This window comes from Stegostoma tigrinum, chromosome 39 (genome assembly GCF_030684315.1).
Source record: "Stegostoma tigrinum isolate sSteTig4 chromosome 39, sSteTig4.hap1, whole genome shotgun sequence".
Lineage (NCBI taxonomy): Eukaryota > Metazoa > Chordata > Chondrichthyes > Orectolobiformes > Stegostomatidae > Stegostoma > Stegostoma tigrinum.
In genome coordinates this window covers 15,979,839-16,007,314 of record NC_081392.1, presented here as the reverse complement: position 1 = coordinate 16,007,314, position 27,476 = coordinate 15,979,839, and the positions used below count along the sequence as shown (strand labels likewise).

Genomic DNA, 27,476 nt, shown 5'->3' with positions numbered 1-27,476 from the left:
GCCCTTTTGTCAGTTCTCTGTTTTAGTGCTGTTTATTGCTGAAAAGACGTTGCTGGAGCTTCTCATCCTACAGCTGTCAGACAAACATGAAGGTGCCAAATGGCATACAAGCCGACTACAGGAGAAAAAGGTGTTGGTTGGTTGGAATATCAACTCTGGTTAAGTTTTGGCATAGTAAAAGCATTTATGCTTGATAGAGATGTCATGCATTCATAAACAAGCATCCACTCTTAAAGGAATATTCAGGCACTCGTGCTTTTATGAATTACCTGAAGACTTGGAGCTTTGTTTCCTTGCTGTTGTCAGTAGCAGAGATTGGTTGGCAAATTGATTCCAATCAGAGCCCGTTTCCCCTGGAGCGTAAATTATTGTTGTTTGAAATTCGGCATTCTTGTGTTTGTCCTGATGGGAGCAGGATGAAAAGCAGCTCTCTCTTATTGGTGATATTCAAGATCTCCGCTCCCATGTGAGTACTTACTGTTATTGTTTGTCTGCACATGTTCCTCCTGAGGACCATCTTGCATGCTTTTTCTACCACCTCTGTCATCACTGTTGAAAACCAGAATCATTGCAGTCTCCTGCTTTATTCAGTCCTTTCCTGGGACCCAGAACTTTCAAATTTCTTGCTCCCTTGGACGTTCCTTCCTGTTTCAAGCTCGAAGCTTTTCAACTCCAATGTCGTCATCCTATAAACACCATTATTTGACTTTACTTATTCCTGTCTATTCCAATCTATTCAACAATTTGGGCATTAGTGTTTCATCTACATTAGTTGATTTGAGCGAAACAATACTTCATTAATCTTTGATAGTTCAGAGGACTACTTTTTGTTGTTGTTTGGCATTTTTTTGAGCAGGAAGCTGTTTGAGTCAGCATTTATGCCTCTGCCGCCTCACTCTTCCATGCTTTCAGGAGGGTTTTTCAGCAGGATGGAGGGGTTTACTGCTGCCTTCTGGTGACTAGATTGTGTGTTTTTTTTCCCATTTTAATATTCAGATTTGGACATGCAAACCACTCCACCCTTGGAAGCCTTTTTATAAACCAGATTAAAGTTCATTTTTTCTCTGACCCCATTCAGGAGTTTGAGGATGGGGTTTTCTCTGAAAACATGGAACAAGAAGGTCACTCAGCTCATGAAACCCACATTGGTTAGGGCTGTTGTAATGATTGCACTCCTATTATAGCCACTATTTTGCACTTGTGATAAGGCAAGGATAGGGAAAAGAAGAAAAGCTTTTTTTTGTCAATTCTATTGGGATTAGTCAGGTAACCCACCATGAACAGCTTGTTATGGCTAATAGTGAGAGAGAGTGCTAACTTGATTGACAGAATTATTTTTCTTCTTGGGTCAATTCATTTCACCGTCACTGTTTCCTGCCCCCATATCCGGAGCCCTGTGAGGCTGTGTCATTTTTCCCCCTCCCCCCAAGTTGATGATGCACTCCCGCTTATTTGCTACATTCTGGAAATTCACTGAGCTTGTTAAATCAGATTGGTGTTGATTTATTTTCTTCACTGCAGCAGTTCTAATGCCTTGGCTCCTTTCAGCTCATAAGACCATAAGCAGAATCACCTTCCGTCCCTGCCAAAAGATGAGTGTGTGTGTTGGGTAGAAGTTAGGGTGGGGTGATATGGGTGGGGGGGGGAAGGCCAGGTTTTTCAAATTCTGTTCTTGGGATGTGGTTGTTGTCAGCTGGGCCACACTTTATTGTCTGTCCTCAATTGCTTTTAAGGTGGTAAGCTACCTTCAGTGAACTACTACAGTCCTGTTAGAAGCCAGTAAAATGAGAGGGCACAGATTAAAAATAACAGATCTTCTATTCAAGAGGGATCTGAGAAGAAATGTTTTTGAGTGTCATGAGTCTTTTGAATTTTGAGTGAGTGGTGGAGACTGGGTCAGTAAATACTTTTAAAGGTGGAGGTAGATAAATTTAAAGAAGCGAAATGGTATTTGGAATCAGTAACAAGGTTTCAGTCAGATTAGCCTTGAATATATTGAATGGCACAGTAGTTTTGAGGGATCAAATGGTCTGCTCTTGATCTTAATTCCTTTCTATGTTAAAGACCAGATAATAAAGTACAAAGAAACGAAAACCCGCATTCCTTGACCTTAGGGTGCCAAGCAAGTAAGAACTGTAGCAGTTTAGCTGCTGTTGTGTGAAATTCCAAGTCCTATAATCAACTGAGACAAGTGGCACATTAATCCTGAACAAAAACAAAGTTGCTGGAAAAGCCCAGCAGGTTTGGCAGCATCCGTGGGGGAGAAAACAGGGTTAACGTTTCAGGTCCGGTGACCCTTCCTCAGAACAGTTCTGAGGGGAAGAGTCACCGGACCCGAAACATTAACTCTGTTTTCTCCTCCACGGATGCTGCCTGACCTGCTGGGCTTTTCCAGCAACTTTGTTTTTGTTCCTGATGTACAGCATCCACAGTTCTTTTGGTTTTTATTTGGCAGGTTAATCCTGTTTTAATTATGTGAATTGAGGGATACATATTGGCTAGGACACAAGCAGTAAATTTCTCTGCTCTTAATAGTGCAAAGAAAAGCCTAAATTTTAAAAATTCTGCAACTGCTGGAATAATTTGTATTCTCACTTCTGACTTCCATACTCTCAACGCTTTTGACATGGAAGTATAATATGCTACTTCTATGTTTGAAAGTAATTTTTGCATCTAGTAAGCTTGGTATCGATTTTTGACCCAAATGGTGAGTATGAGCCTATTGGAAAGGAAGTTGAAACCATAAAGGCACATAGTTATAAATTTCTAATATCTACAGGATATTTTACAAGACTAGTCTTGTAGGTTTCTGTGAAAAGTAGACGACTGACCCCCTAGTTCAGATCAAATGTACCAGACGGAGATTGCCTAAAGGAAATTGCTGCATAATGATTGACCAGATTGCAACCTGACAGTCTATTCCTTACTCTAATAATAAGTTCACATCACTTCAATCTCTGTACCTGACCTGGAAACTGAATAGGCTGCGTGCAGCCTAATCAGATAATTTCAGTGTTTTTATTATTGATAAAATCATGAGTTTCCCATTCTGTCTTAATACAACCAGCGTCCTAAAAGCTCTGCACATTAATATCCGAGCGCCAGTCTGCATTTTATCTAGTGTCCAATATGCTTACTGCCACATTGACTGCTGAACGATTTGTTTGGTTTCAATAAATAAAATCCAGTTTAACCCCAAAAGAACAATGAAAATCCTAGGACTCCTGGTGAATCTAGGGGGGTTAAATTGCCTGAAATATTTTTGTTGTTTGAAAATCAGCACAGGTGGCAGAGAGACTCAGTGGCTAGCTCTGCTGCCTCACAGCGCCAGGGACCCGGGTTCGACTCTACCCCAAGCAACTGTCTGTGTGGCGTTTGCACATTCTCCCTGGTGTCCTCTGGATGCTGTGCTTTCCTCCCACACTCCAAAGATGTGCAGGGTCGGCATGCTAAATAGCCTCAAAATGTCCGGGGATGTTTGGCTTAGGTGGGTTAGACGTGGGAAATGCAGGGGAATGGGGCTGGGTGAGGTGCTGTTCAAAGCGGGCAGTGTGGACTTGCTGGACTGAATGGCCTGTTTCCACACCGTAGGGATTTTATGTTCATAGGAAAGCCAGCGCCATTGATTTAGCAGCAAGTGACTCCTGCTGCTACTTGATAAGGGTACATTGGGTTAAAGCTACAAAGAAAGACACAGAACTGTTGCTGGTCCAGTTCAGGGCAGTGATCAAAATGTAAAGACTTTGGGATTTTTGAAACAGGGATTTTAGAACTGCCAGACAAGGTCCAAATGTGGACGTTCCCTTCCCATTTCCAACAGATCTCATTTTTACCTGAGATTGACGTGTGTATCTCTCAAGCAGAGAAAACAAACTCGGCAAGACCATTTGAATTTAGTGCTGCATTCAAACAGTTGTTTGGGCTGTTCAAAAAGCTTTAACCAACAGTTTGAGAGCTTCAAATTGATGGAGTTGAAATAAATGTTTATGATGGGTAGATAGGCCATTTTAAGTGTCATGCTCTTTATTTTAGAAATGATCCCCTACTCTTTAAACTTTGAAGTAAACAACATCTACTGGTATTCTTTGACAAGCAATCTATTATAGGTTAGAGGAAAAAAAACACTGGTTTTGTAGTTTTCATTTGAGTTCTTAGTAACATTTGCGAGGAGATAGTTTTTATTAATATTTGCCTACAGTTATCCCCAACAGGGTGTCCTGAGTTAAGTTCTGAAGAAGGCTCGTGTCAGACATGTCCAGCCAAACATTTAACTCTGTTCCTGACTCCACGGATGCTGCCACACTGACCTGTCGAGTTTCTCCAGTGTTTTGTTTGTTGATTCGGTTTGATTGGCAGTTTAATAGGCTATTAAAAGATTGTGTCTTTTGACATTGGATCCAAATTGCCGTTTTCCTTTATTAAAAGACAAGCATTTGAGATTTAAAAACTTTGACGAGTTCATGGGTGGGAGTAATACTGCCAACTGTATATTTGTCAGAGTTGTATCCAATTAGTCAAAGTTTATTTGACACCCATCAAGAGTGCATACTGGGTGACTGGTATATGGGTCTGTCTGTGTGCGCACAATGAATTGTGAAACAGAGGATTGAGGGCAGACAGTATTTCTCATGTGCTCTGGCCCAAAGTGGGAGGCTGTAGAATTGCACCTGTGGTTATTTCATTCTCAACACCATGATGGAAAGGCTGTACAAATGCTGGAATACTTCCCCCATACAACAATTAAAAGAAAAACTCGGCGAGTGACTCACTTTTGCCACAGCTCCACACCGCCTAGTGATTTTCCCAGAAGCTGAGGTGTGATTGTTTTCTGAAACATTCAGTTTTGAGTGGTATGAATGTTAGGAAAGATGAAACCAGGAAATGAAGGGGAATGCCTTTTTTTTTGGTTCCATTTCTGCTCTCTATCCCCCATGTCCATTTGCTTTGTTCTTACAAAGATAATTTATGATTGTGTATCATTCTACTGACGCCTGCAGGCCTTGTCTCTTCCCGTTCCTCATCTCGAAGCATTTATTCTTGCTGAGCATTAAGAAGTATCATAAACAAGCTCTGTGTCTCCTTCTCCCCAACGTGTATGCTAAAGCAAAATGTCCTCCGTGATCAGAGGCAAGGATTTTCATTGCCTGTCTTGCCGCACCCCCACCGCTTCCCCATTACCCTGTTCTTTTCCCATCTCACTGACAATATTGGTCTAGTAGATGTTTACCGTAATGCACCAGGTCATTAGAGGTCCATGGGAGGGGTTTAGATTTGTGGCCTGGGTTTGTCCTTAACTATTCACATTAGTGCAGCCTCTAAATTAGGGTAGGGTGAAAGTATGAGCAAGCTTAATTGAATGAATGTTTTCAGAGTGAATGCAGGCGTAAACTAGTGAGAGACCAACTGGTGTGGCATCAAAATGAACGCCTCACTCATGCAAAGGTGGTGCTCTATGTGGATTTAAAAACTGTATGCTGCAATTACCATTTACGAAAGCTCATGTTTGGCTGAATGTAATGCATACTGTAATCTGATTTTTAAATTACTAGTAAGTTCTAGTTTCAAGTGCAATAACATTTCTATTGCAGTCTTCAGTTCCTGGACCCCTCCCCCATTCTTCTTGATCTGCATAAATGATTTGAATTCTGAAACCATTCGTAAGCTTCTTATCTCTGCAGATAATATTTCATAAAAGGATTTAGATCATGCAAAATGGCAAGTGAAATTTAATAGGCAAATGAAAAATATTGTCTCTGGTGGGAAAGAAAGGAAATGAACAGCAGAGGATAATAGTGAGCTGAATAGAGCTGGAGGCTTTGAGAGAGACAAAATGGCAAGAAATCACGGGCCTCCTCACTTCCTTTCTCTTTATAGCATTATCTTCCTCCTCCTCCTCAAGACAGGTCAGATTTCTTCATGTCTTCATCTCAGGATATCCCAAAACAATTAAAAGGGCACTCATTTTCTCATCTTTTCTACATGAGTAGACAAATGTTTTAACATCCCGGCCAGAAAATGCCATCTCTGACAGTATAGTATTCATTGTGTGCTCCTTTGAAATGGCAGCCGAGGTTATGTGCTTAAGCTTAGTAATGGTGTTCAGACACATGGCCTAGGGGAGAGTGTGGTTCACCAAACCATGCTAATGCAAATCTCAAAAAGAGTAGTTTTGTTAACTGGCAACGTTGGTGCTTTATAGTCAGGGCCTGAGTTTGAATCCTGTCATTAAATTTAGTTAAAAACTGGAAATAACAGCTGGTCTAGTGGAGGCATGTAACTGTTTGTTATAAAATGCCACCTGAAGTGCAATATCCTTTTGGGAGATGAAGTGTTTCACATTTGGCTGATCTGGCCTAGCGTGACTCCAGGTCCACAGTAATGTGTTAGACTGTCATCTACCTTTAGCTTTCTAGGCCACTTCAATTAGCTCAAGGGCAGTGAGGAATGTGAACAAATATTGGCCTTTCCAAGACACCCACAATTCACCCACAAACAAAATATAACCTCCAAATAGCTTTTATCCAGCATCTATTTTTGCCTGATTAAGACAGGTGGGCAGCACCTTTTTGGCAGAAAAGTTTTTAAGACAGTCTTAAAGTCGGAGAAGCATATAGAAATCTGTGAAGTGGTGCCTTGATAGCTCATGTACAGCCACTGGTAGGGCAGAGGAGTTAGGGTGTACAGAAAGTGTTTTGGTTAGGGAAATGAATGCTCATGGTGGTAGTGGACAGCGTTTTACCAGACAGGATAAGGTAATGGAGACGTGCAAGTGCTCTGATGAGAATTTTAGATTGGAGGCATTGGGGAGGTCTAAAAGTTGTTTAGCAAGGATAAAGTTGGTGCATGAATCTGAACTGGAGATGGATAGGGAACAGTACATTTGGATGGACTTGTAGGGTTTTTTGTCATTTTGTATTATAGAACTTGAGTATTGCTAAAATAGGCACATTTTTATCCAATCATTTTGCCTTGCCCTCATCAGAACAATTTGCGAAAAGTACCAAAGTAATTAGAAAAGAACATTTTATACTGTAGGAGAGTAGAGTGCTAATTGTTTCGCAAGTGGACTCTGGGCTTGCCATGAAGAATGCACGAGTTAACTACGAACTTATGATTATTTTTGGAAAATACTATTCCTTTGGTATTTCTTGTGAATTGTCCTGTAAGACAAAAAGCTTAAACAAAATTTCTTTTGTCCCCTAGCAATACCAGAGTTATAGTTTGTGAAATAAGGAGGAAAAGCCAGTAGAGTATTGGAAAAGTTCATTTGGAAGTGACAAAAATGCAGATGAAGGTTTAAGTAATGGGATTTCTCCATAGGGAGAGGTGAAATGAAAGTAAACTGTCTTTTGGATGGACAGAATGAATTTCTAAAATTGAAATCCGGGGTTAGATATGCCTTGTGAGGTTGCCCAGAGGCATTGACTGGTGATGAGTGTACAGCATCTGCAATGGGTGCTCAAGGCAATAGCTTTGACCTTTCTTTTTTGAACCTGTTCCAGGTTAAAAAATTCATGTTATGAAAAGGTGAAAATAAAAAACTTTATGGCCTTTGAGAAGAGTCATAGGGTTTAGGGTGTAAATGTTACTAGTTGTAATCACAGTACTGGGGAAAGATTCCAAAAGTTAGCACAGACCAAAAATGCAGTTAAAGATATTCTCAGACTGTGCCTGTTCAGTAGTACCTGCTATCCGATGTTGTCTCAACAGGGAGCACAGTCCAATCACCAGCATGTGGCCAAATTGAGCAGAAATTTGATGGCATTTACATTCTGAATCTGCAACTGGTTTCCTTTCACATCAGAATGAGTTAGCAGGAAAAATAAAAAACATTTTGTGCTGCCACATGAGATCTGAGGATCTAAAATATTTTTGTCTGGAGATGGATAGTGACTAATCTTGCCAACACTGCTCATTCAAAGCTTTATTTGTTATAGACTGTGTAGTGGTTCTGGCTGAGCATAGCTTTTGTCCCATCAAACGTGCAGTAGAAGTTTGATAGTGTGCTAAAGGGCTTCCTGTCTTCCTTTTTCAAAAGCTTCCCACAGTGTGCACTCTTCTCGACTTTTTCTCTCCTGAAAGAGATTGTTCATTCTGGCAGCTTAACTCTTGCTCACTCAGCCGCAGCATACAGTTCTATTAAAGGAGGTTCTAATATGGCAAAACAATCCAAAATACTTGACACAAACCACATGGAGGGATTAGAACAGGTCACCAAATACTTGGCCATATTTCCCTCTTCACCTCCTTTAAGATCTTGATTGATAAAAGAAGGAGTTCCAAAGCTTTGGACTCTCATCGCTGAAGTCATTGACATCTATCTGAAGAAAATGGGGAATACACAATTAGAATCCTGGGAATTCAGGGTTGTAGAAGTGGTGAAGGATGTGAAAGAATTCTATTTCAGATCAGAGGGATTTGAAAGTAAGAATGGATTTAAAATCAGTGTAGGCCAGTGACCGTGGAGATGATGGGTTACCCAGACTTGATGTGAGTCAGAGTATGGGGATGGCGACTGTTCTAGCTGCACACTCTGTTTACCAAGAGGCACTGAATTCCCAGGATTCTAAATGGGTCAAGGGCTGTGGAGCACCTCAGAGTGATTCCTGATCCTGTACTTCTCGCGTCCTGTTGCACATGTTCCATCATGAATTGCCTGTTTGCAGCAACTCTACTGCCATCTTGGATGAGAGTAGCAAAAACCTCAAACTTGAGACCTTCAGCTCTATGACTCACTTGTAAACCAAGTAGCCAAATGACCCAATAAGCACTTAACAACAGAGTAGGAATATTCACACGCAACATTGTTTTATATACAGGAAATGCCACAAATATTGTTTAGCTCTTAAGATCCTGGGTAGTTTAGTTGTGTTCTCTTATTTCAAGTGCTCAAATATAATTCACAGTAAATGCATAGTGCAAGAGGAATATGATAAGTAACCTGGAAGTGAGTTTTTTTTGTGCGTAAACCTATGTGGCTAGTTGCAGGATAATGATCTGACTCAACTTACTGCAGTCCTTGGTGTCTTTTACTTGAAGAAATGATACGGTGAGTAGAGAATTAACAATCAGTACCTGAATAGCTTGAAAACATCTTGTAGCCAATTATGAGCACTTGAGGTATAGTGGCTGTGGTAAAGTAGGAAATACTACGGTCAATTTGAGCGCAGTGAGAAAGTGGTGAAATGTTAATGACCCAGACAGTCTGTCTTTCTGGTGAAGTTGCTCAAGAGATTAACATTGGCCAGATTAGCAGGGAGAACTCCTTCACTTCCTTTCGTGTAGTGCAAAATCTCGCGCACTAACTGAGAAAGCAGATAGCCTCTAACTAAGCCTTCCCACTTCCTACAGACAAAGGGGGTGGCCATGGGCCCCAGCTATGCCTGTCTCTTTGTAGGTTACGTGGAACAGTCCCTCTTCCGCAGCTACACAGGCCCCAAAACCCACCTATTCCTCCGTTAATTGATGACTGTATCAGCGGCGCCTCTTGCTCCCCAGAGGAGCTCAAACAGTTCATCCACTTCACCAACACCTTCCACCCCGACCTTCAGTTCACCTGGGCCATCTCCAGCACATCCCTCACCTTCCTGGACCCCTCAGTCTCCATCTCAGGCAACCAGCTTGTAACTGATGTCCATTTCCAACTCCCACAGCTACCTAGAATACACCTCCTCCCACCCACCCTCCTGCAAAAATTCCATCCCCTATTCCCAATTCCTCCGCCTCCGCCGCATCTGCTCCCACGATAAGACATTCCACTCCCGCACATCCCAGATGTCCAAGTTCTTTAAGGACCGCAACTTCCCCCCACAGTGGTCGAGAACGCCCTTGACCGCGTCTCCCGCATTTCCTGCAACACATCACTCACACCCCGCCCCCGCCACAATCGCCTCCAGAGGATCCCCCTCGTTCTCTCTCACCACCCCACCAACCTCCGGATACAACGCATCATCATCCGACATTTCCGCCATCTACAATCCGACCCCACCAGCCAAGACATTTTTCCATCCCCACCCTTGTCTGCTTTCCGGAGAGACCACTCTCTGTGACTCCCTTGTTCGCTCCACACTGCCCTCCAACCCCACCACACCCGGCACCTTCCCCTGCAACCGCAGGAAGTGCTACACTTGTCCCCACACCACCTCCCTCACCCCTATCCCAGGCCCCAAGATGACTTTCCACATTAAGCAGAGGTTCACCTGCACATCTGCCAATGTGGTATACTGCATCCACTGTACCCGGTGTGGCTTCCTCTACATTGGGGAAACCAAGCGGAGGCTTGGGGACCGCTTTGCAGAACACCTCTGCTCGGTTCGCAACAAACACCTGCACCTCCCAGTCGCAAACCATTTCCACTCCCCCTCCCATTCTTTAGATGACATGTCCATCATGGGCCTCCTGCAGTGCCACAATGATGCCACCTGAAGTTTGCAGGAACAGCAACTCATATTCCGCTTGGGAACGCTGCAGCCCAATGGTGTCAATGTGGACTTCACCAGCTTCAAAATCTCCCCTTCCCCCACCGCATCCCAAAACCAGCCCAGTTGTCCCCTCCCCCCACTGCACCACACAACCAGCCCAGCTCTTCCGCTCCACCCACTGCATCCCAAAACCAGTCCAGCCTGTCTCTGCTTCCCTAACCTGTTCTTCCTCTCACCCATCCCTTCCTCCCACCCCAAGCCACACCTCCATCTCCTACCTACTAACCTCATCCCACCTCCTTGACCTGTCCGTCTTCCCTGGACTGACCTATCCCCTCCCTACCTCCCCACCTGTACTCTCCTCTCCACCTATCTTCTTTACTCTCCATCTTCGGTCTGCCTCCCCCTCTATTTATTCCAGAACCCTCACCCCATCCCCCCCTCTCTGATGAAGGGTCTAGGCCCGAAACATCAGCTTTTGTGCTCCTGAGATGCTGGTGGGCCTGCTGTGTTCATCCAGCCTCACATTTTATTATCTTAGCCTCAAACTAACGTCCTTTTCAAAAGATGTCACTTCCAGCCAATGCAGTGAAGCATAGACCTAAACCTTGGATACAAGTGCCTGGGGTGGGATTGAAAACCCATAATCTCCTGATACAGAGATGAGTGCCTGCACTGGGGTTTTGTTAACACAATTACACCATGTAGTGAAATGGGAAGTAAGTAACCTATTGAAATACAGTTCTAACATATCTTGTCGTAAATCAGACAAGAACAGCAGAGAGCTTTGAGGCATCTAAATTTGAGAACCGAACTGGTTCTAAATGTGCTACTGCATTCTTTCCCTAAATGTTTGTTTATAAAAGCCACGATGCGGATGTGCCAGTTGTGGGCAAAAGTCAGAAGTCACACGACACCGGTTGTAGTCCAGCACGTTTATTTGATATCTCAAGCTTTCTGAGCACTGCTCCTTCATCAAGTGAAGTGTCACCCGTTGGACTATAACCTGGTGTTGTTTGACTTCTGACTTTGTGTATAAAAGGATAACCACATGTGCGATTAAAGGTTTGAAGAATAAGTACGGCCACAAATGATTGTGAAACATAATTTCTGAGAGATGCTGAGAGGTTCAGAAGCTAGTTGTTAGGAACAGGCACAAACAACTGACTTGGAATTGAACAGCGGTTGGAAAGCTGAATAAATGTTCTGGAGCTTCAAATGACTGCTATGTGGGGCTGAGTAGAAATTTCTAATTCTAGAATTTCTTTACTTAAGACTAAGTTTAAAAAAAAATGTTGAGCTCATGATGGGGCAGGTTGCTTGTGGTCTGTGCAGGAGACTGGTTTAACAGCTGATTGACATTTTTCTAGTTCCATGCTTTTTTTTTTGGCCTGGTGGCATGAGTTCGTGCCATCACAACAGTTTCAAAATCTCTTGTAGGATAATGAAGGAAGTGTGTCCCAGTTTTCCCACAGTCCTGGAAAGCCAACTTTCAAAGATAATGACCCGAAGGAAACCATAAATAAAAATGGACAAAATCTCATGACATCCCAGGCTTCCAAGAATCCCAGTTTTGAAAACCATTTCTTAGAATGAGAGGAAGAGCATGCATTGTTTACATGTCTTGTCTTGTTTTTCTTTAACTTGTTATTTATATATTTAAAGAGAATGAAGTGAATGTAATCCAGAGGCTGTTGCGATATCCCAGACACACTGATGTTTATTGGTCTTCAGCGGCTCTCCATTTTCTCTCCTAGAACTTCCAGCGTTGCCTCTACGAATGTCTTTGGACAGCCCAGGTTGCGAGCATCACTCAGAGACCTCCGATCACCACGCAAGTCCCACAAATCAACCCTTGAAGAAGATTTAAAGAAGCTAATTTTGCTGGACAACCCTTTGCCAGAGCAAGATAAAGAAATGCTTGTATGTTCTACCTTTTGGGCAGTCAGGGTGATGGGGTGCCAGCTGAAGTCAGTATTTTCCTGTGGTCACTGAGGTGTAGCAAGAAGATTGGAATTAGTGGCTCACTTCTTTGTGAAGGAGGCAAGGAAATCAATTGCAGGCAAAGTAGCTTTGTACTTTTGGGCACCTGTTGTGATGTGAAATGGTGGAATATGGGTTTATGTTCCAGCACCCTACACAATTCTTGCAGTGAATTACTAGCGAGTTAAGATGATCCAGCTTATTAAAGGAAATTGACCGCAGTCATCCCAAGCCACAGTCCTGACTAGATTAGAACATCTGAACTTTAGGAGCAGCTCCTCAGACTGTCATCATTTACTGGGGTTTTGGCTGTTTCGCAATTAACTCCATATAACCCACGTTTACCACACAGATCTTTGTTAACTAAATAAAACGATCCATCTCAGGTAACATTAGCATTAGATCTAGTATCTCGTGTTGATGGAAGAGTTCCACATCTCTGCCACCATTTGTGTACAGAAATATTTCCAAACTTAAGTAGTTGAAAAATTGGCTAAAAACGTCCTTTTGATTTTTAGTTCCATGCTTTCAGCGAGTATAAATAATTTGTTTCTACTCAATATCTTGCATCACCACTTCACCATATAACTTCGAGGGAATCCAACCTGAGATTGTTTGTTTGATTCAGTGGAGAATGTGTAGAACAGTAGGAGGCTCAGTTTATGCAATAAAAGCCCCCTGAGTGATCCCAAACATCCTGGAGAGCAAGTGTAGATTTTCAGAATTTAAGCACAAGTATCAGCCTGTACTGCTGTGATGGAAGTAGCGTAATTCAGGACATTTGCCTGTAGTGAGTGATGCAGAATCCTCTGAGATTTGTGAAGCACGCGGGTACTGTCCAAGCACAAACATTAGAGCCTCTGAAATTTTTTTCCTTTATCTGTTTTAAAAAAAGAGGAATTTCTCTGCTTCTCTCTAGCATTCTTCACGAAAGACACTGCAGAGGACTCTGTCAGATGAAAGCATCTGCAGTGGACGGAGGGAAGCTGGTTTCTCCAGTTCCCAGATTGCAGCTCTTGACCAGGCACTGCCCAACGATGTGATCTTCACCAGCACATATCCTTCACAAACACTGCCTACACGCAGATTGACCCAGCCTCCAGCAGCAATAAATCTTGAAAAGAAATGTAAGAATTGTAAAAGAGGCTTTATTTATCTTTTGTTCTGTCCTCAATTAAATTTCTCCACAAGGCATTTTCACTGTTAGGTGACTTAACAGGATTGTTGCCGATACGTTAGTGGGTGGATGCAGCACGGGCTGTACTTTCTCTTTGGTTTTATTATTTTAGCACTAGGCTGTTAACGGTGTCAAAAATGCAGTTCGACATCTGTAATGTAGAACTGAATTTCCCTTGTCAAATGAAGAGCACTAGTGTTCTCTCACTGCTCTACGTACACAGGTTTGAGAACAGGAGAGGGAAGTGGATGGGGGAAGAGAATTAACTCAATTGAAGAGATCCACATCACCCTTGTGGTGATTCTGAACACAGACCTGTGTTTGTTCTGAATCTTTCAGGCTGTGCTTTTTAATTACCCCCCCTCCCCCCGGGGTTGTTGAAACACTTTGATGCAACATGGCCTCTGTTCTTGAGCCGTGCTTTTTACTCCTTGACTGCCTCTTTGCCTCCTGCCACGTGAGCCTAGAAATGTTGGGGTTAAAAAAACGTTTGCATTGTTCGTTTATGTTGAAAGATGTATTTTGATGAGCAGTTGTTTCCTGGTCTGGTGGGGACTGCCCCTCCAAATTTTGGAATTAAATTCTGTTTTGTGTTTTTACTGTTTAGCTAACATTTCTGCCTCCGAGCTGTCCTTGACTGATGTACGTGATCGAATTCCTGTGCGCCGTAACGATCCAGGGCTGATGCCTCTTCCGGACGCAGAGTCCGAGTTGGAATGGTCCAGTCTGGTCAATGTTGCCAAAGCGTACGAAGGTATGATTCAATCTGAAAGAAGCTTTGATTTTTTTTAAAGTGTCACATCAAGAATTCAAAGTACCTCTGTAATGAAAATGGTGTTCAAGTTCAGAGTTCTTTATTTTATTTTCTAAATTCATTCACAGGATGTGGGCTTCACTAGCTAGGTCAGTGTTTATTACCCATCCCTAATTGCCCCAAAGGGCAGTCAAGAGTCAGCCACATTGCTGTGGGTCTGGAGTCATATGTGGGCCAACCAGGCTCCTTCCCAAAAGTGAACCAGATGGGTTTTTCCAACAAGTGGCAATGGTTTCATGGTCATCATGAAACTTGACTCCAGATTTTTATTGAATTCACATTCCACCATCTGCCGTTGCAGGATTCAAAACTACGTTCCCAGAACATTATTTGGGTCTCTGGATTAACAGTCCAGCAGTTAATGCCACTAGGGCATTGTAGACTTCAAAACATTTAACTCTGTTTCTCTGCAGATGCTGCCTGACCTGCTGAATTTCTTCAGAAATGCATCTGTAGTTCTGTTTTATTCAAAGTACCTGCCTACCATTTCCACCATAAAATGTCTTTTTGTAATTATTGCACAATGTTTGAATTTAACGAATTTCAGTCTAGTCATCTGTTCAGCTGGGCCTTGGAAATACAGAGAGCCCTGTGAGGTAAAGCTTAAAAGATGTTTAAGAATTGAGCTCTTGTGCTGCAGTCCTCTGCTTAGCTTTAGTTTCTGTGAAGTGAGGGTCTATTGCAGGAGCCCTTCCACGATAAATTTACCCTTAAACGTCATGGTCCAATCCTGAACTACATTTCTAAATGATTAAACCTAATAGCCCAACATTAGGGCTGAAGATTTAGTGTGTTCCAGGGCTCACCAGCTAAACCAACAAAACCTCACATAATGACCAGTTGGAATTGAAGTAAATAGCAATTGTGAGGAACTCCATGGAGTAAAAAGTGTGTTGAATGGTACAGCATAGAAGGAAGCCATTTATCACTGTATATCTGTGCTAGCTCCTGCCAAGGGCAATCCCATTCATTCACCTGCCTTGCTCTTCGATATCCTTGTAATGTTTATTTTCCTTCAAGGATTTGAATCTACAACTACCACTTTATCAGGCAATGAATTAGATCTCAGACAGGTCATTGTGTGAAAGTGGGTTAAATACCTTTCATCTCTGGAAACTGGACTAGCCCATGCTATTAGAATAGAAGTTTTCTTGTTCAATTCGGAGACCATTTGCACTCCATTTTAAGGCTAGGGTGTTACTGGCAAGATTGTCATTTGTTGCCCGTTGATGTTTGCTCCTAATTTTAAATGGCTTGCTAACTACTTAGGAGGGCTGTTAAGAGTCAGCCATGTTACAATCAAAGATAACAAAGTGTGGAGCTGGATGAACACAGCAGGCCAAGCAGCATCTTAGGAGCACAAAAGCTGACGTTTCGGGCCTAGACCTTCATCTGATGAAGGGTCTAGGCCCGAAACATCAGCTTTTGTGCTCCTAAGATGCTGCTTGGCCTGCTGTGTTCATCCAACTCCACACTTTGTTATCTCGGATTCTCCAGCATCTGCAGTTCCCGTTATCTCATGTTACAATCTATGTCAGTGCTATAGTAGCTTAGACTGGGTAAGGATGGCAGTTTCCCTTCCTAAATCTGATGGATATTTTAATGTCAAAGAATGGTTTGTGTTACTATTGGTGAGACTGCTTTAGTCTAAATTTTTTTTAACTGGCTAATTGAACTTCAGTACTGCTGTAGTGTGAGAGAGCCAGCACAGTCTCATTCTGCTGAAAATCTTTCTTCGATGCTGACCTGTTCTATGACAATGTCCCCAGGGCATTAGCCTAGCCTTCCAGTTTACAACACTAGTGATGTTTCTATGATGCCACAGTCTCCTCAACGTGAAATACCTTTGGCCAGTTCCAGTCGACTCCTTCATGCTGCGTAGCCACCTAAATTATCACTATTTTCAATCCCCAGGAAGGTGACCAGACCCAGTTATTTATATTGGGCAGCATTAAAATTTTAATATGCAAATTCAGTCTCACTTCAGCTGGCAAAACAGGAATGGTTCTGGCGCCCTTGATATGGATTGCCATTCATTCACACATTGTCACTATCTTCTGGATAAGAAGCTTATTTCTAAATAAAAGCTTCCAGCATTCTCTCTGCTGTTGGGAAATCTGGTGTAGCCCCGCATTAGAAGTGAGAGTCTTTTTCCGAGGATGATGACTTCAGCTTGTACAAGGGGGCATAGCAACAAATTGAGGGGTGATAGATTTAAGACAGATGTCAGAGGCAGGTTCTTTACTCAGAGTGGTAAGGGTGTGGAATGCCCTGCCTGCCAATGTAAGAGCATGGCTTGATCAAATACAGTCAACGCGGCTTTGTGAGGGGTAGGTCATGCCTCACAAACCTTATCGAGTTTTTTGAGGATGTGACTAGAAAAGTTGATGAGGGTCGAGCTGTGGATGTGGTGTATATGGACCTCAGTAAGGCATTTGATAAGGTTCCCCATGGTAGGCTCATTCAGAAGGTCAGGAGGAATGGGATACAGGGGAACTTAGCTGTCTGGATACAGAATTGGCTGGCCAACAGAAGACAGCGAGTGGTAGTAGAAGGAAAATATTCTGCCTGGAAGTCAGTGGTGAGTGGTGTTCCACAGGGCTCTGTCCTTGGGCCTCTACTGTTTGTAATTTTTATTAATGACTTGGATGAGGGGATTGAAGGATGGGTCAGCAAGTTTGCAGACAACACGAAGGTCAGAGGTGTCGTTGACAGTATAGAGGGCTGTTGTAGGCTGCAGCGGGACATCGACAGGATGTAGAGATGGGCTGAGAGGTGGCAGATGGAGTTCAACCTGGATAAATGCGAGGTGGTGCATTTTGGAAGGTCGAATTTGAAAGCTGAGTACAGGATTAAGGATAGGATTCTTGGCAGTGTGGAGGAACAGAGGGATCTTGGTGTGCAGATACATAGGTCCCTTAAAATGGCCACCCAAGTGGACAGGGTTGTTAAGAAAGTATATGGTGTTTTGGCTTTCATTAACAGGGGGATTGAGTTTAAGAGTCGTGAGATCTTGTTGCAGCTCTATAAAACTTTGGTTAGACCGCACTTGGAATACTGCGTCCAGTTCTGGTCGCCCTATTATAGGAAAGATGTGGATGCTTTGGAGAGGGTTCAGAGGAGGCTTACCAGGATGCTGCCTGGACTGGAGGGCTTATCTTATGAAGAGAGGTTGACTGAACTCGGTCTCTTTTCATTGGAGAAAAGGAGGAGGAGAGGGGACCTAATTGAGGTATACAAGATAATGAGAGGCATAGATAGAGTTGATAGCCAGAGACTGTTTCCCAGGGCAGAAATAGCTAGCACGAGGGGTCATAGTTTTAAGCTGGTTGGTGGAAAGTATAGAGGGGATGTCAGAGGCGGGTTCTTTACACAGAGAGTCGTTGCCAGCAGCAGTTGTGGAAGCAAGGCCATTGGGGTCATTTAAGAGACTGCTGGATATGCATATGGTCACAGAAATTTGAGGGTGCATACATGAGGATCAATGGTCGGCACAACATTGTGGGCTGAAGGGCCTGTTCTGTGCTGTACTGTTCTATGTTCTATGTAATTAACTCAGCCACGTTAGGGACATTTAAACAGTCCTTGGATAAGCATGTGGATAATGATGGGATAGTGTATGGGGAGGGGCTTAGATTAGTTCACACTTTGGTGCAACATTGAGGGCCAAAAGGACTGTTCTGCGCTGTATTGTTCTAGCGCTGTATTGTTCTATGTTCTGTGAATCCTCGCAAGGTTTAAATCCCTTTCCCTGTAGTTCCTTGTTTTGTGTGTTTATGGACAAAGAACTGAGTCACGTGTGCACGCGCACTGTGCTTCTTGAAAGCCTGTGTCTGTGTGAAGAGAAGTCAAGGATAATATCACTATTGTGAAACTAGGGAGTGCAGGATAACCTGAAACCTCTGGGAGAGCGTCACCTGAGTCTAGTCTAAGAATGTGACACAATGTAATACTATAGTGGCATCACATCAACTGCTCTGAACTGAATGTCCTGCGACTTGAAGTTGTGTGAAACAAAATCTAAATGTATCCCCGCTGGCGAACCAACAGTGCTGAGACCCGTTGGATTGATACTGAGGTGGGTCTCAGCATTGCTGTATGTAGACTGATATCAATTCTCTCAGGATTGATTTTCAGCAGCACTCAATCAATAATAGCAGCAAATATTATCTACCGGAGTAACTCAATGCCCAATCCATAGTGAAAGGAGCTCGAGGTCAGTAGGAGGATTAAGCATCAGATATTGGCAGCAATGTAAATGGATTCTGTCAAAGTCCAAAGCGGCAGAAACACAGCACCTCTGAGTGAAGCTTTTAATGTCTTTATCGGCTGCTCTTTCGGGACCAGAGGGAGACTTGTTTGTAGATAATCATTAGCTGAAAAATTTTAGTAAGACGGAAACTGAATTCAGTGTGCTAAAAGTGTGGGCTTTGTACCCATTATTCCCATGGACAGTCCCCTCTGTACTTCATTTAGTTCCTGTGTCACCTCTTAAGAAAAAGTGCAATTTTACCAGTCAGTGATGAGCTGTTGTGCACACCACCCCTCAAGACAAACTAAATTGGCCAGCCCAGCTAAGCCCACTGCAGTACTTTAGGAACTGATTGAAGGAGGTTGCGGGGGGGGGTGTGGTTAAAAAGGCAGTGGGGGGTGGGGGGGGCAGGGTTCCTAGGATGGAAGATATTCAAGATTGACCCAAATACATGAGCAGTGCTCCTCATTTACATATCCTTATCCCTCCATTATCTTACTATCTATTGTGGTCCAGTTACTTTTTATACTGTAACATTAACTGTTTGCCATTATCTCAGGAACCATCATAACTAGCCAGTATTTTGTTTTCTTTGTGTGTACATCTCTCTGTAATCATGATACTTGTTAATCTTTCCCTACACTCTCCTAGTCAGATGCTCAACCAACAGTGTTTTGTTTTGGAGAAATTTCCTCTGGTCTTTCTTTCAAGGCCTTTTAATTTGGGGTCATCTGGTTCACCTGCCTAATTTTATCGTCATCATCATCTATTCCTTTTTGGCATTTTCAAATAGTTGGATCAGCTCCCTCCTCCATTTTCTCTAAAGTATTTCAGTTCCTAGAGGCTGTCAAAGCTTACAGCCAAAGATGTGCAGAGCAGAGCATAATTAGCCATGTTAAAAAGTATTGATTAACTAGATGCTACAATGGGTCATAATTCCCTCCTAATTCCTTTCTGTCTTGAATGATGAAGGCTCCTATTTCAGATGCATGTCTCAGTTTGCCCATTCCAACCTGTGTTACACTGTATTTAACTAGAACAGTTCCAGAGGTGAGGGATTAAGTTATGGTTAGATCAGAGGAGGTGGGGTTGCTCTTGAGATTTGATAAAAATGTCTAAATTATGACACGTTCAGAGCGCAATTGACCACATGTTTTACAGAGTGAATACTTTCTGTTGGTAGGAATGAACATAGCTAAAGGCCGTCCAATGGAAAGTAATCACTAAGAAATTGGCAAGAAACTTCTTTACCCCAGGAGTGGTGAGAATATGGAATGTGCTACCGCAGGAAGTGGTGACGTTTTAGGAAGCAAATATGACAAAGAAGCAGGCCGTTCAGCCCAAAAATGCCCAGTAATTGTATTTAACAGGGGGCTTGATAAACATGTGAGGAGAGACGAAACAGAAGTTTAAATGATGAGGAAAGGGAGGAGGAGGCTGAAGTGGAGGATTCACACTGGCATCTGGTATGTTCACTGGCATGAGTACTGTTTGAACTGAAGGATTTGTTTTGATGCTGCACATGTTATGGTAAAGCTGTTACTAGAGGCTGAAGGATTGATAACCAGGAAAACATTTTAAGATAACAAGGTGTAGAGCTGAATGAACACAGCAGGCAAGCAGCATCAGAGGAGCAGGAAGGCTGACGTTTTGGGCCTAGCCCCTTCTTCAGAAAGCTCTACACCTTGTTATATCAGATTCTCCAACATCTGCAGTTTCTACTATCTCTGAAACAGCATTTTAAGGTGATTAGCAAAAGACCCAGAGACGACATGAAATAAAGTATTTTAAGCAGCTAGTGGTTGAGATTTGGAACATGTCAATGACATGTTGGAAACAAGTTTGGTAGTAAAAGGTTTTGGATTAATAGTCATTAAAGTTTATGGGCTATGGGCCAAACATAACTAACTGAATTGCTCTTTGACCCAACTGACACAGACTCAATTGGCAAAATAGCCACCTTCTGCACTGTACTATGCTATGGTTCTGACTGCATTTCCACACAATAATGCCACATAAGAACTGCCTTTCTTTTATTGCAGGAATAATAGCCCTTTATAAATGCAGGATGACATAGTGGTAGACAGTCTAGGTGATAAGACTGTGGTTTCATTCTGTCAAAAATCTAAGATTTCAGAAAGCTGTAATTGGCTGTTGGTTATCTTTCTGCCTTCAAAGGGAACATTTTTCATGTAGTTTGTTTCACTGGATAAAGGAAACTAAATTAGCTTTGTGCAAAGGTTTTATTCATAGTGTTACCCTAATATTGATTTTCTTTGTTCAATTATGTTTTGTTATTGCTTTCTAACCCTTCCCCCACCTTAGCCTGGCTTTGACCAGCGATGACGATTTTCCCATTCATTTGATTGTTCCCACGGGGGAGTGCTCTTAAATTGTCACCACTCTGTGTCTAGCCTTGCATTGTGGAGCAGCTGTTTCTAATAAATGTCTGCAGCGCTTGACTTGTTGAAAACCCACATTCAGTTGCCAGATGTTTCCTTGAGGATTTGCGCTTGTGTTTTGTGTGCCATTTTGAGCTCATCACTAAATACATCGGGGTCCGGGGACAGGTGGTGGACAAAGAGACAAACAGTCCAAAAAAGATACTCACTCTGGAAAGGATCAATCAAAGTCCAAACCACCTGTCTAAGCAATATCTTGATTTAAAATTCTTATCCTTGTTAAATTCCCCTAGGACCTTGCTGCTTCTAGTCCCTACCTCAAACGCTCCAGTCTGCCAAATTGCTGCACTCTTCTGATTACGGCCTCTTTTATGCATCCTGATGATTAATTAGTACCAATGTTGGTGACCATACCTTCAGCTGCCTGGGCCCCGAGCGCTGGAATTCCTTCCCTAAGCGCCTCCACCCATTCCTTTCAAAGTCTACATTTGACCAAGGCTTTGGCTTATCTCTCGTAACATGTCCTTACCTGGCCTGGTGTGAAATTTTTTTCGTTAAGGTCTATGTGAAGCACCTTGAGATGCTTTTTGTGTTAAAGATGCTGCATAGATGTTCATCTTTGGGATGGTTTTGAAATGTGGCCACTGTTATAATGTAGGTTAAAGCAGCTGCCCAGCTGCATTAAGGTCCCACACACAGTAGTGAGATAATTCACCAAGTGACCTGTATAGTAATGACACATGTTCAGAATAACTGATGGTCAGGACACCTGGAGAACATACCCTTAGAGTAATGCCTTTAGAAATTGTTCTTGCAACTTGAAGATACATGTCAGTTTTTTTGGATGAAAAATTAAACTCTTACGGTACAATACCCCTTTCTGTGTGCTGCACTGGGGATGTTGGCCCAGATGACTTCAAGCCTCTGGAGTAGAGTTTGAACCCTTGGTTGCTAATCGACAGCAGAATGTTCCGCGCTGAGACTCGAAGGCAGCATGAACCAGAAGAGGTTCCCCCAACAAGATTTGCCAGTGATAATTCTGTTTCTCTTTTTATTCACCAGTCCAGAGAGCGGTTTCCCTGTTCTCGCTGAATGATGCGTCTGTTGGATCAGAAGTTGGACCAACTTACACTATACATATGCACAATACCCTGGAGCGACAGTCCTCCCCCCGAGTGCCACATATTTTGAGGTATTTTTTTTTATTCTTGTGATCTCCAGATATTCTTTGTATAAAATCCTGGATCAAGGTGTGAAAGGGCAGCTTTGTTTTTTGTGCTACCTCACTGCTTCATATGATATAAACATGGAAGCAGAAACATGAGAGCAGGAGTAGGCCAATACTCCAGTGTTCACTGTGATTGTAGAATCGTAGAATCCCTACAGTGTGGAAATAGGCCATTTGGCTCAACAAGTCCGCCTCGCCCCTCAGAACACCCCACCCAGACCCATTCCCTGAGATCTGCATTTCCCTTGTTGAACCCAACTAACCTAAACATCCCTGAACACTTCGGGCAATTTAGCATGGCCAATCCACCCACCCTCCACATCTTTGCTGTGTGGGAGGAAACCGGAGCACCGGAGGAAAGTCTCTCAGACACAGGGAGAATGTGCAAACTCCACACAGACAGACAGTCACCCAAGACCGGCAATGAACCCGGGTTGCTGGCACTAAGAGGCAGCAGTGCTAACCGCTGGGCCGCTGTGCAACCCTCCAATCATCCAATCCAATCTGTTGTGGCTTCTCCACCCATTTCCCCTCACCCCCTCTTTTGGTCCTTTTAGCCCCAAATGCTGTATCCAACGCCTTGAACTTGAAATTGACATGTCAGGCTCAACTACTTTCTGTAATAGCAAGTCCCACAGGCTCTCCACTCTAGGTGAAGAAGCACGAAAGACCAGAATCAGGGTGACAGCAAATTGGAGGGCTGTAAGGTTGGTGACATTCCAGAGAATGAACATGGCAAGGCCATAGAGGAATTTAACCTAGATGGGAATTTTAATTAAGGTGTGGTTTAGACAGGCATATTGGAGTTTATCAGAGCAAATATATTTTGTGGATTGTTTGACTGCCACCTCCTCTCTGTCCTGAATGGCTAATCCTGTAGCTGTAGCGTCTGACCCTTGGCCCTGGACTCCCCAGTCATTGGAAGCACGTTGCTGCATCTAACCTATCTAATGCTGTTAGAATTTCATAAGATCCCCCCCCGCCCAATCCCGTCCCCTCATCCTTCTGAGCTCCAGCGAGAATGATCCTAAACTCTCCTCTTAAGTCAGTTCTGCCATCCCAGGAAACAATCTGGTAAACCTTTGCTCCACTTTGTCTGTACCTATTCTGCCTATAATATAATATACCTGTTCCACTGCACAAACGAGTCAAGATGTAATCTCACCAAGCTCGTGTATAATTGCAGTGAAGTATCACTGCTTCTTCGCCATAACTGAAGTGGGGAGGCATTGGCCTTGTGTATTATCGCTGGACTGTTAATCCAGAGATCCAGATAACATTCTGGGCACCCAGGTTTGAATCCCACCACAGCAGACAGTGGAATTTGAATTCAATAAATATCTGGAATTAGGAGTCTAATGATGACCATGAATCAATTGTCAATTGTTGGAAAAACCCATCTGGTTCATTAATACCCTTTAGGGAAGGAAACTGCCATCCTTACCTGGTCTGGCCCAGATGTGACTCCAGACCCACAGCAATGTGGTTGAGTTTTAACTGCTCTCAGGGTAATTAAGGATGGGCTATAAGTGCTGTTTAGCCATCATTGCCCTCATCCTGTGAATGAATAAAGAAAAGCAAAATATTGTAAAGAGCTGGGATCCTGGCTCTGATCCCTGTGGTACCCTATTGGTCGCTGTCGGCCATTCACGAGAAGACCCCTTGATTCCTGCCTGCTAGCCAGTTTTGTATCTGTCTCGGTGCACTTTCATTTTAATCCATTGTGAGGCTGTCAACAACGTCTATACAAACCACACCCACCTCTGATCAACTCTACTAGTGAGATCTTTGTGAAGTTCCAATATATTTGTCAAACACGATTTCCCTTTCATAAATCCATGCTGACTGTGAGATTTTTGCGCAGTTTTCAGTGTTCTACTATAAAATGCTTCATAATGTATCCTAGCATTTTTCCCACTACTGCCCGATTGACTGGTCTATAATGTGCAATTTCCTCTCTGCCCACCTTTATTTAATAGAGTGGTTTCATTAATTACCCTGCAATATGCAGGACCTGTTGCAGAGTGGATAGAATCTCAAGGTGACCACCAAAACATCCACTTTCTAGGGCTCCTACTCTGGGATGTAGATTATCAGACCCTGAGGATTTATCAGCCTTCAATCCCATCAACTTCCCAACACCATTTCCCTAATGCTGATCTCTCTCCATTCTTCACTCTGACAAAACCCTGTGTTCTGCAACATTTCTGGTGTCTTCTTTGCGTCCTCGTTTGTGAATGTAGAAATCACAGTACGTATTTAGTTGATCAGCCACTCTGTTCGTCATTACAAATTACCCTTTCTGACAGCAAGAGACCTACTTTGTCTTCACCAGTCTTTTTGTCTTCGCCCCTATAGAAACATTTTAAAGTCAGTTTTTAAGTTCCTCGCAAGCTCGCTTTTACTCTTGTACTGTTTTCCCATTCTTAATCAATCCCTTTGTCCTCTCTTTTGAATTCTAAACGCTGAAACCACTCAGATGTTTTGCTTTTATTTCTGGCCAATTATTAGGCCTCTCTCTCGGATCCACTGCCATCTAATTTCTCTTTCGAGTCACGGTTTGGCCGCCTTGCCCCTTGCAATTTTGCGCCAAACATGAATGAACAATCGTTACATTTTAGCCATGAACTTTTTGAATGTTCACCCTTGACCTTCCATTTTTAAGTAACTTTGCTCAATCTAAAAATACAACCACGTCTACCTTTTATTGCCTTCAGTGCTCCTTTTGAGGTGGCTGTTATCCATCTTTCACAGCTATGATTTTAATTAACCCTTATTTTAAAATTCTCGTCCTTGTTTTCAATTCCATCTATTGCCCTCTGTCCCTTTTATCAGCATCCTCCTGTAATCTCAGGAGTTCTCACTAATTTTTGGCCGATTGAGCGTCACCGATTTTAAATGCTACAGTATTAGCAGCCCTGTTTTCTGCAGCCTGGCCCTGAAGTTTGGAATTCCCTCCCTCAGCCTCTTAACACCTACCCCTCCCCCTCTTGTTTTCTCACTCAGTTGTCTCGCTCGCTGTGTGTCTGGCTCGCTGTGTGTGTGTGTGTCTGGCTCGCTGTGTGTGTGTGTGTGTGTGGCTCGCTGTGTGTGTGTGTGTGTCTGGCTCGCTGTGTGTGTGTGTGTGTCTGGCTCGCTGTGTGTGTGTGTGTGTCTGGCTCGCTGTGTGTGTGTGTGTGTATCTGGCTCGCTGTGTGTGTGTGTGTGTGTCTGGCTCGCTGTGTGTGTGTGTGTGTCTGGCTCACTGTGTGTGTGTGTGTGTGTGTGTGTGTCTGGCTCGCTGTGTGTGTGTGTGTGTGTGTCTGGCTCGCTGTGTGTGTGTGTGTCTGGCTCGCTGTGTGTGTGTGTGTGTGTGTGTGTCTGGCTCGCTGTGTGTGTGTGTGTGTGTCTGGCTCGCTGTGTGTGTGTGTGTGTGTCTGGCTCGCTCTGTGTGTGTGTGTGTGTGTCTGGCTCGCTGTGTGTGTGTGTGTCTGGCTCGCTGTGTGTGTGTGTGTGTCTGGCTCGCTGTGTGTGTGTGTGTGTGTGTCTGGCTCGCTGTGTGTGTGTGTGTGTCTGGCTCGCTGTGTGTGTGTGTGTGTCTGGCTCGCTGTGTGTGTGTGTGTGTCTGGCTCGCTGTGTGTGTGTGTGTGTCTGGCTCGCTGTGTGTGTGTGTGTGTGTGTCTGGCTCGCTGTGTGTGTGTGTGTGTGTCTGGCTCGCTGTGTGTGTGTGTGTGTCTGGCTCGCTGTGTGTGTGTGTGTGTCTGGCTCGCTGTGTGTGTGTGTGTGTCTGGCTCGCTGTGTGTGTGTGTGTGTCTGGCTCGCTGTGTGTGTGTGTGTCTGGCTCGCTGTGTGTGTGTGTGTCTGGCTCGCTGTGTGTGTGTGTGTGTGTGTGTCTGGCTCGCTGTGTGTGTGTGTGTGTCTGGCTCGCTGTGTGTGTGTGTGTCTGGCTCGCTGTGTGTGTGTGTGTGTGTGTCTGGCTCGCTGTGTGTGTGTGTGTGTGTCTGGCTCGCTGTGTGTGTGTGTGTCTGGCTCGCTGTGTGTGTGTCTGGCTCGCTGTGTGTGTGTGTGTGTCTGGCTCGCTGTGTGTGTGTGTGTGTCTGGCTCGCTGTGTGTGTGTGTGTGTCTGGCTCGCTGTGTGTGTGTGTGTGTCTGGCTCGCTGTGTGTGTGTGTGTGTCTGGCTCGCTGTGTGTGTGTGTGTGTCTGGCTCGCTGTGTGTGTGTGTGTGTCTGGCTCGCGGTGTGTGTGTGTGTGTCTGGCTCGCTGTGTGTGTGTGTGTCTGGCTCGCTGTGTGTGTGTGTGTGTGTGTCTGGCTCGCTGTGTGTGTGTGTGTGTGTGTCTGGCTCGCTGTGTGTGTGTGTGTGTGTCTGGCTCGCTGTGTGTGTGTGTGTCTGGCTCGCTGTGTGTGTGTCTGGCTCGCTGTGTGTGTGTGTGTGTCTGGCTCGCTGTGTGTGTGTGTGTGTCTGGCTCGCTGTGTGTGTGTGTGTGTCTGGCTCGCTGTGTGTGTGTGTGTGTCTGGCTCGCTGTGTGTGTGTGTGTGTCTGGCTCGCGGTGTGTGTGTGTGTGTCTGGCTCGCTGTGTGTGTGTGTGTCTGGCTCGCTGTGTGTGTCTGGCTCGCTGTGTGTGTGTGTGTGTGTCTGGCTCGCTGTGTGTGTGTGTGTGTGTCTGGCTCGCTGTGTGTGTGTGTGTGTGTGTCTGGCTCGCTGTGTGTGTGTGTGTCTGGCTCGCGGTGTGTGTGTGTGTGTGTGTCTGGCTCGCTGTGTGTGTGTGTCTGGCTCGCTGTGTGTGTCTGGCTCGCTGTGTGTGTGTGTGTGTCTGGCTCGCTGTGTGTGTGTGTGTGTCTGGCTCGCTGTGTGTGTGTGTCTGGCTCGCGGTGTGTGTGTGTGTGTCTGGCTCGCGGTGTGTGTGTGTGAGTCTGGCTCGCTGTGTGTGTGTGTGTCTGGCTCGCTGTGTGTGTCTGGCTCGCTGTGTGTGTGTCTGGCTCGCTGTGTGTGTGTCTGGCTCGCTGTGTGTGTGTGTGTGTGTCTGGCTCGCTGTGTGTGTGTGTCTGGCTCGCGGTGTGTGTGTGTGTGTGTCTGGCTCGCTGTGTGTGTGTGTCTGGCTCGCTGTGTGTGTGTGTGTGTCTGGCTCGCTATGTGTGTGTGTGTGTCTGGCTCGCTGTGTGTGTGTGTGTGTCTGGCTCGCTGTGTGTGTGTGTGTGTCTGGCTCGCTGTGTGTGTGTG

At 44.2% G+C, this 27,476-nt stretch overlaps 1 protein-coding gene across 8 annotated transcripts in view; it reads left to right on the top strand.

Annotated features, from left to right (window-relative positions):
• sipa1l3 (signal-induced proliferation-associated 1 like 3) overlaps positions 1-27,476 on the top strand; it is a 276,754-nt gene that overhangs the window by 212,100 nt on the left and 37,178 nt on the right. For all 8 annotated transcript variants that reach the window (XM_048522386.2, XM_048522389.2, XM_048522383.2 and 5 more), the window contains 4 exons: positions 12,179-12,344; positions 13,324-13,531; positions 14,189-14,335; positions 22,112-22,241. In XM_048522386.2, coding sequence (XP_048378343.1) covers positions 12,179-12,344; positions 13,324-13,531; positions 14,189-14,335; positions 22,112-22,241 — 651 coding nt within the window. The remainder of the gene's footprint in view (positions 1-12,178; positions 12,345-13,323; positions 13,532-14,188; positions 14,336-22,111; positions 22,242-27,476) is intronic.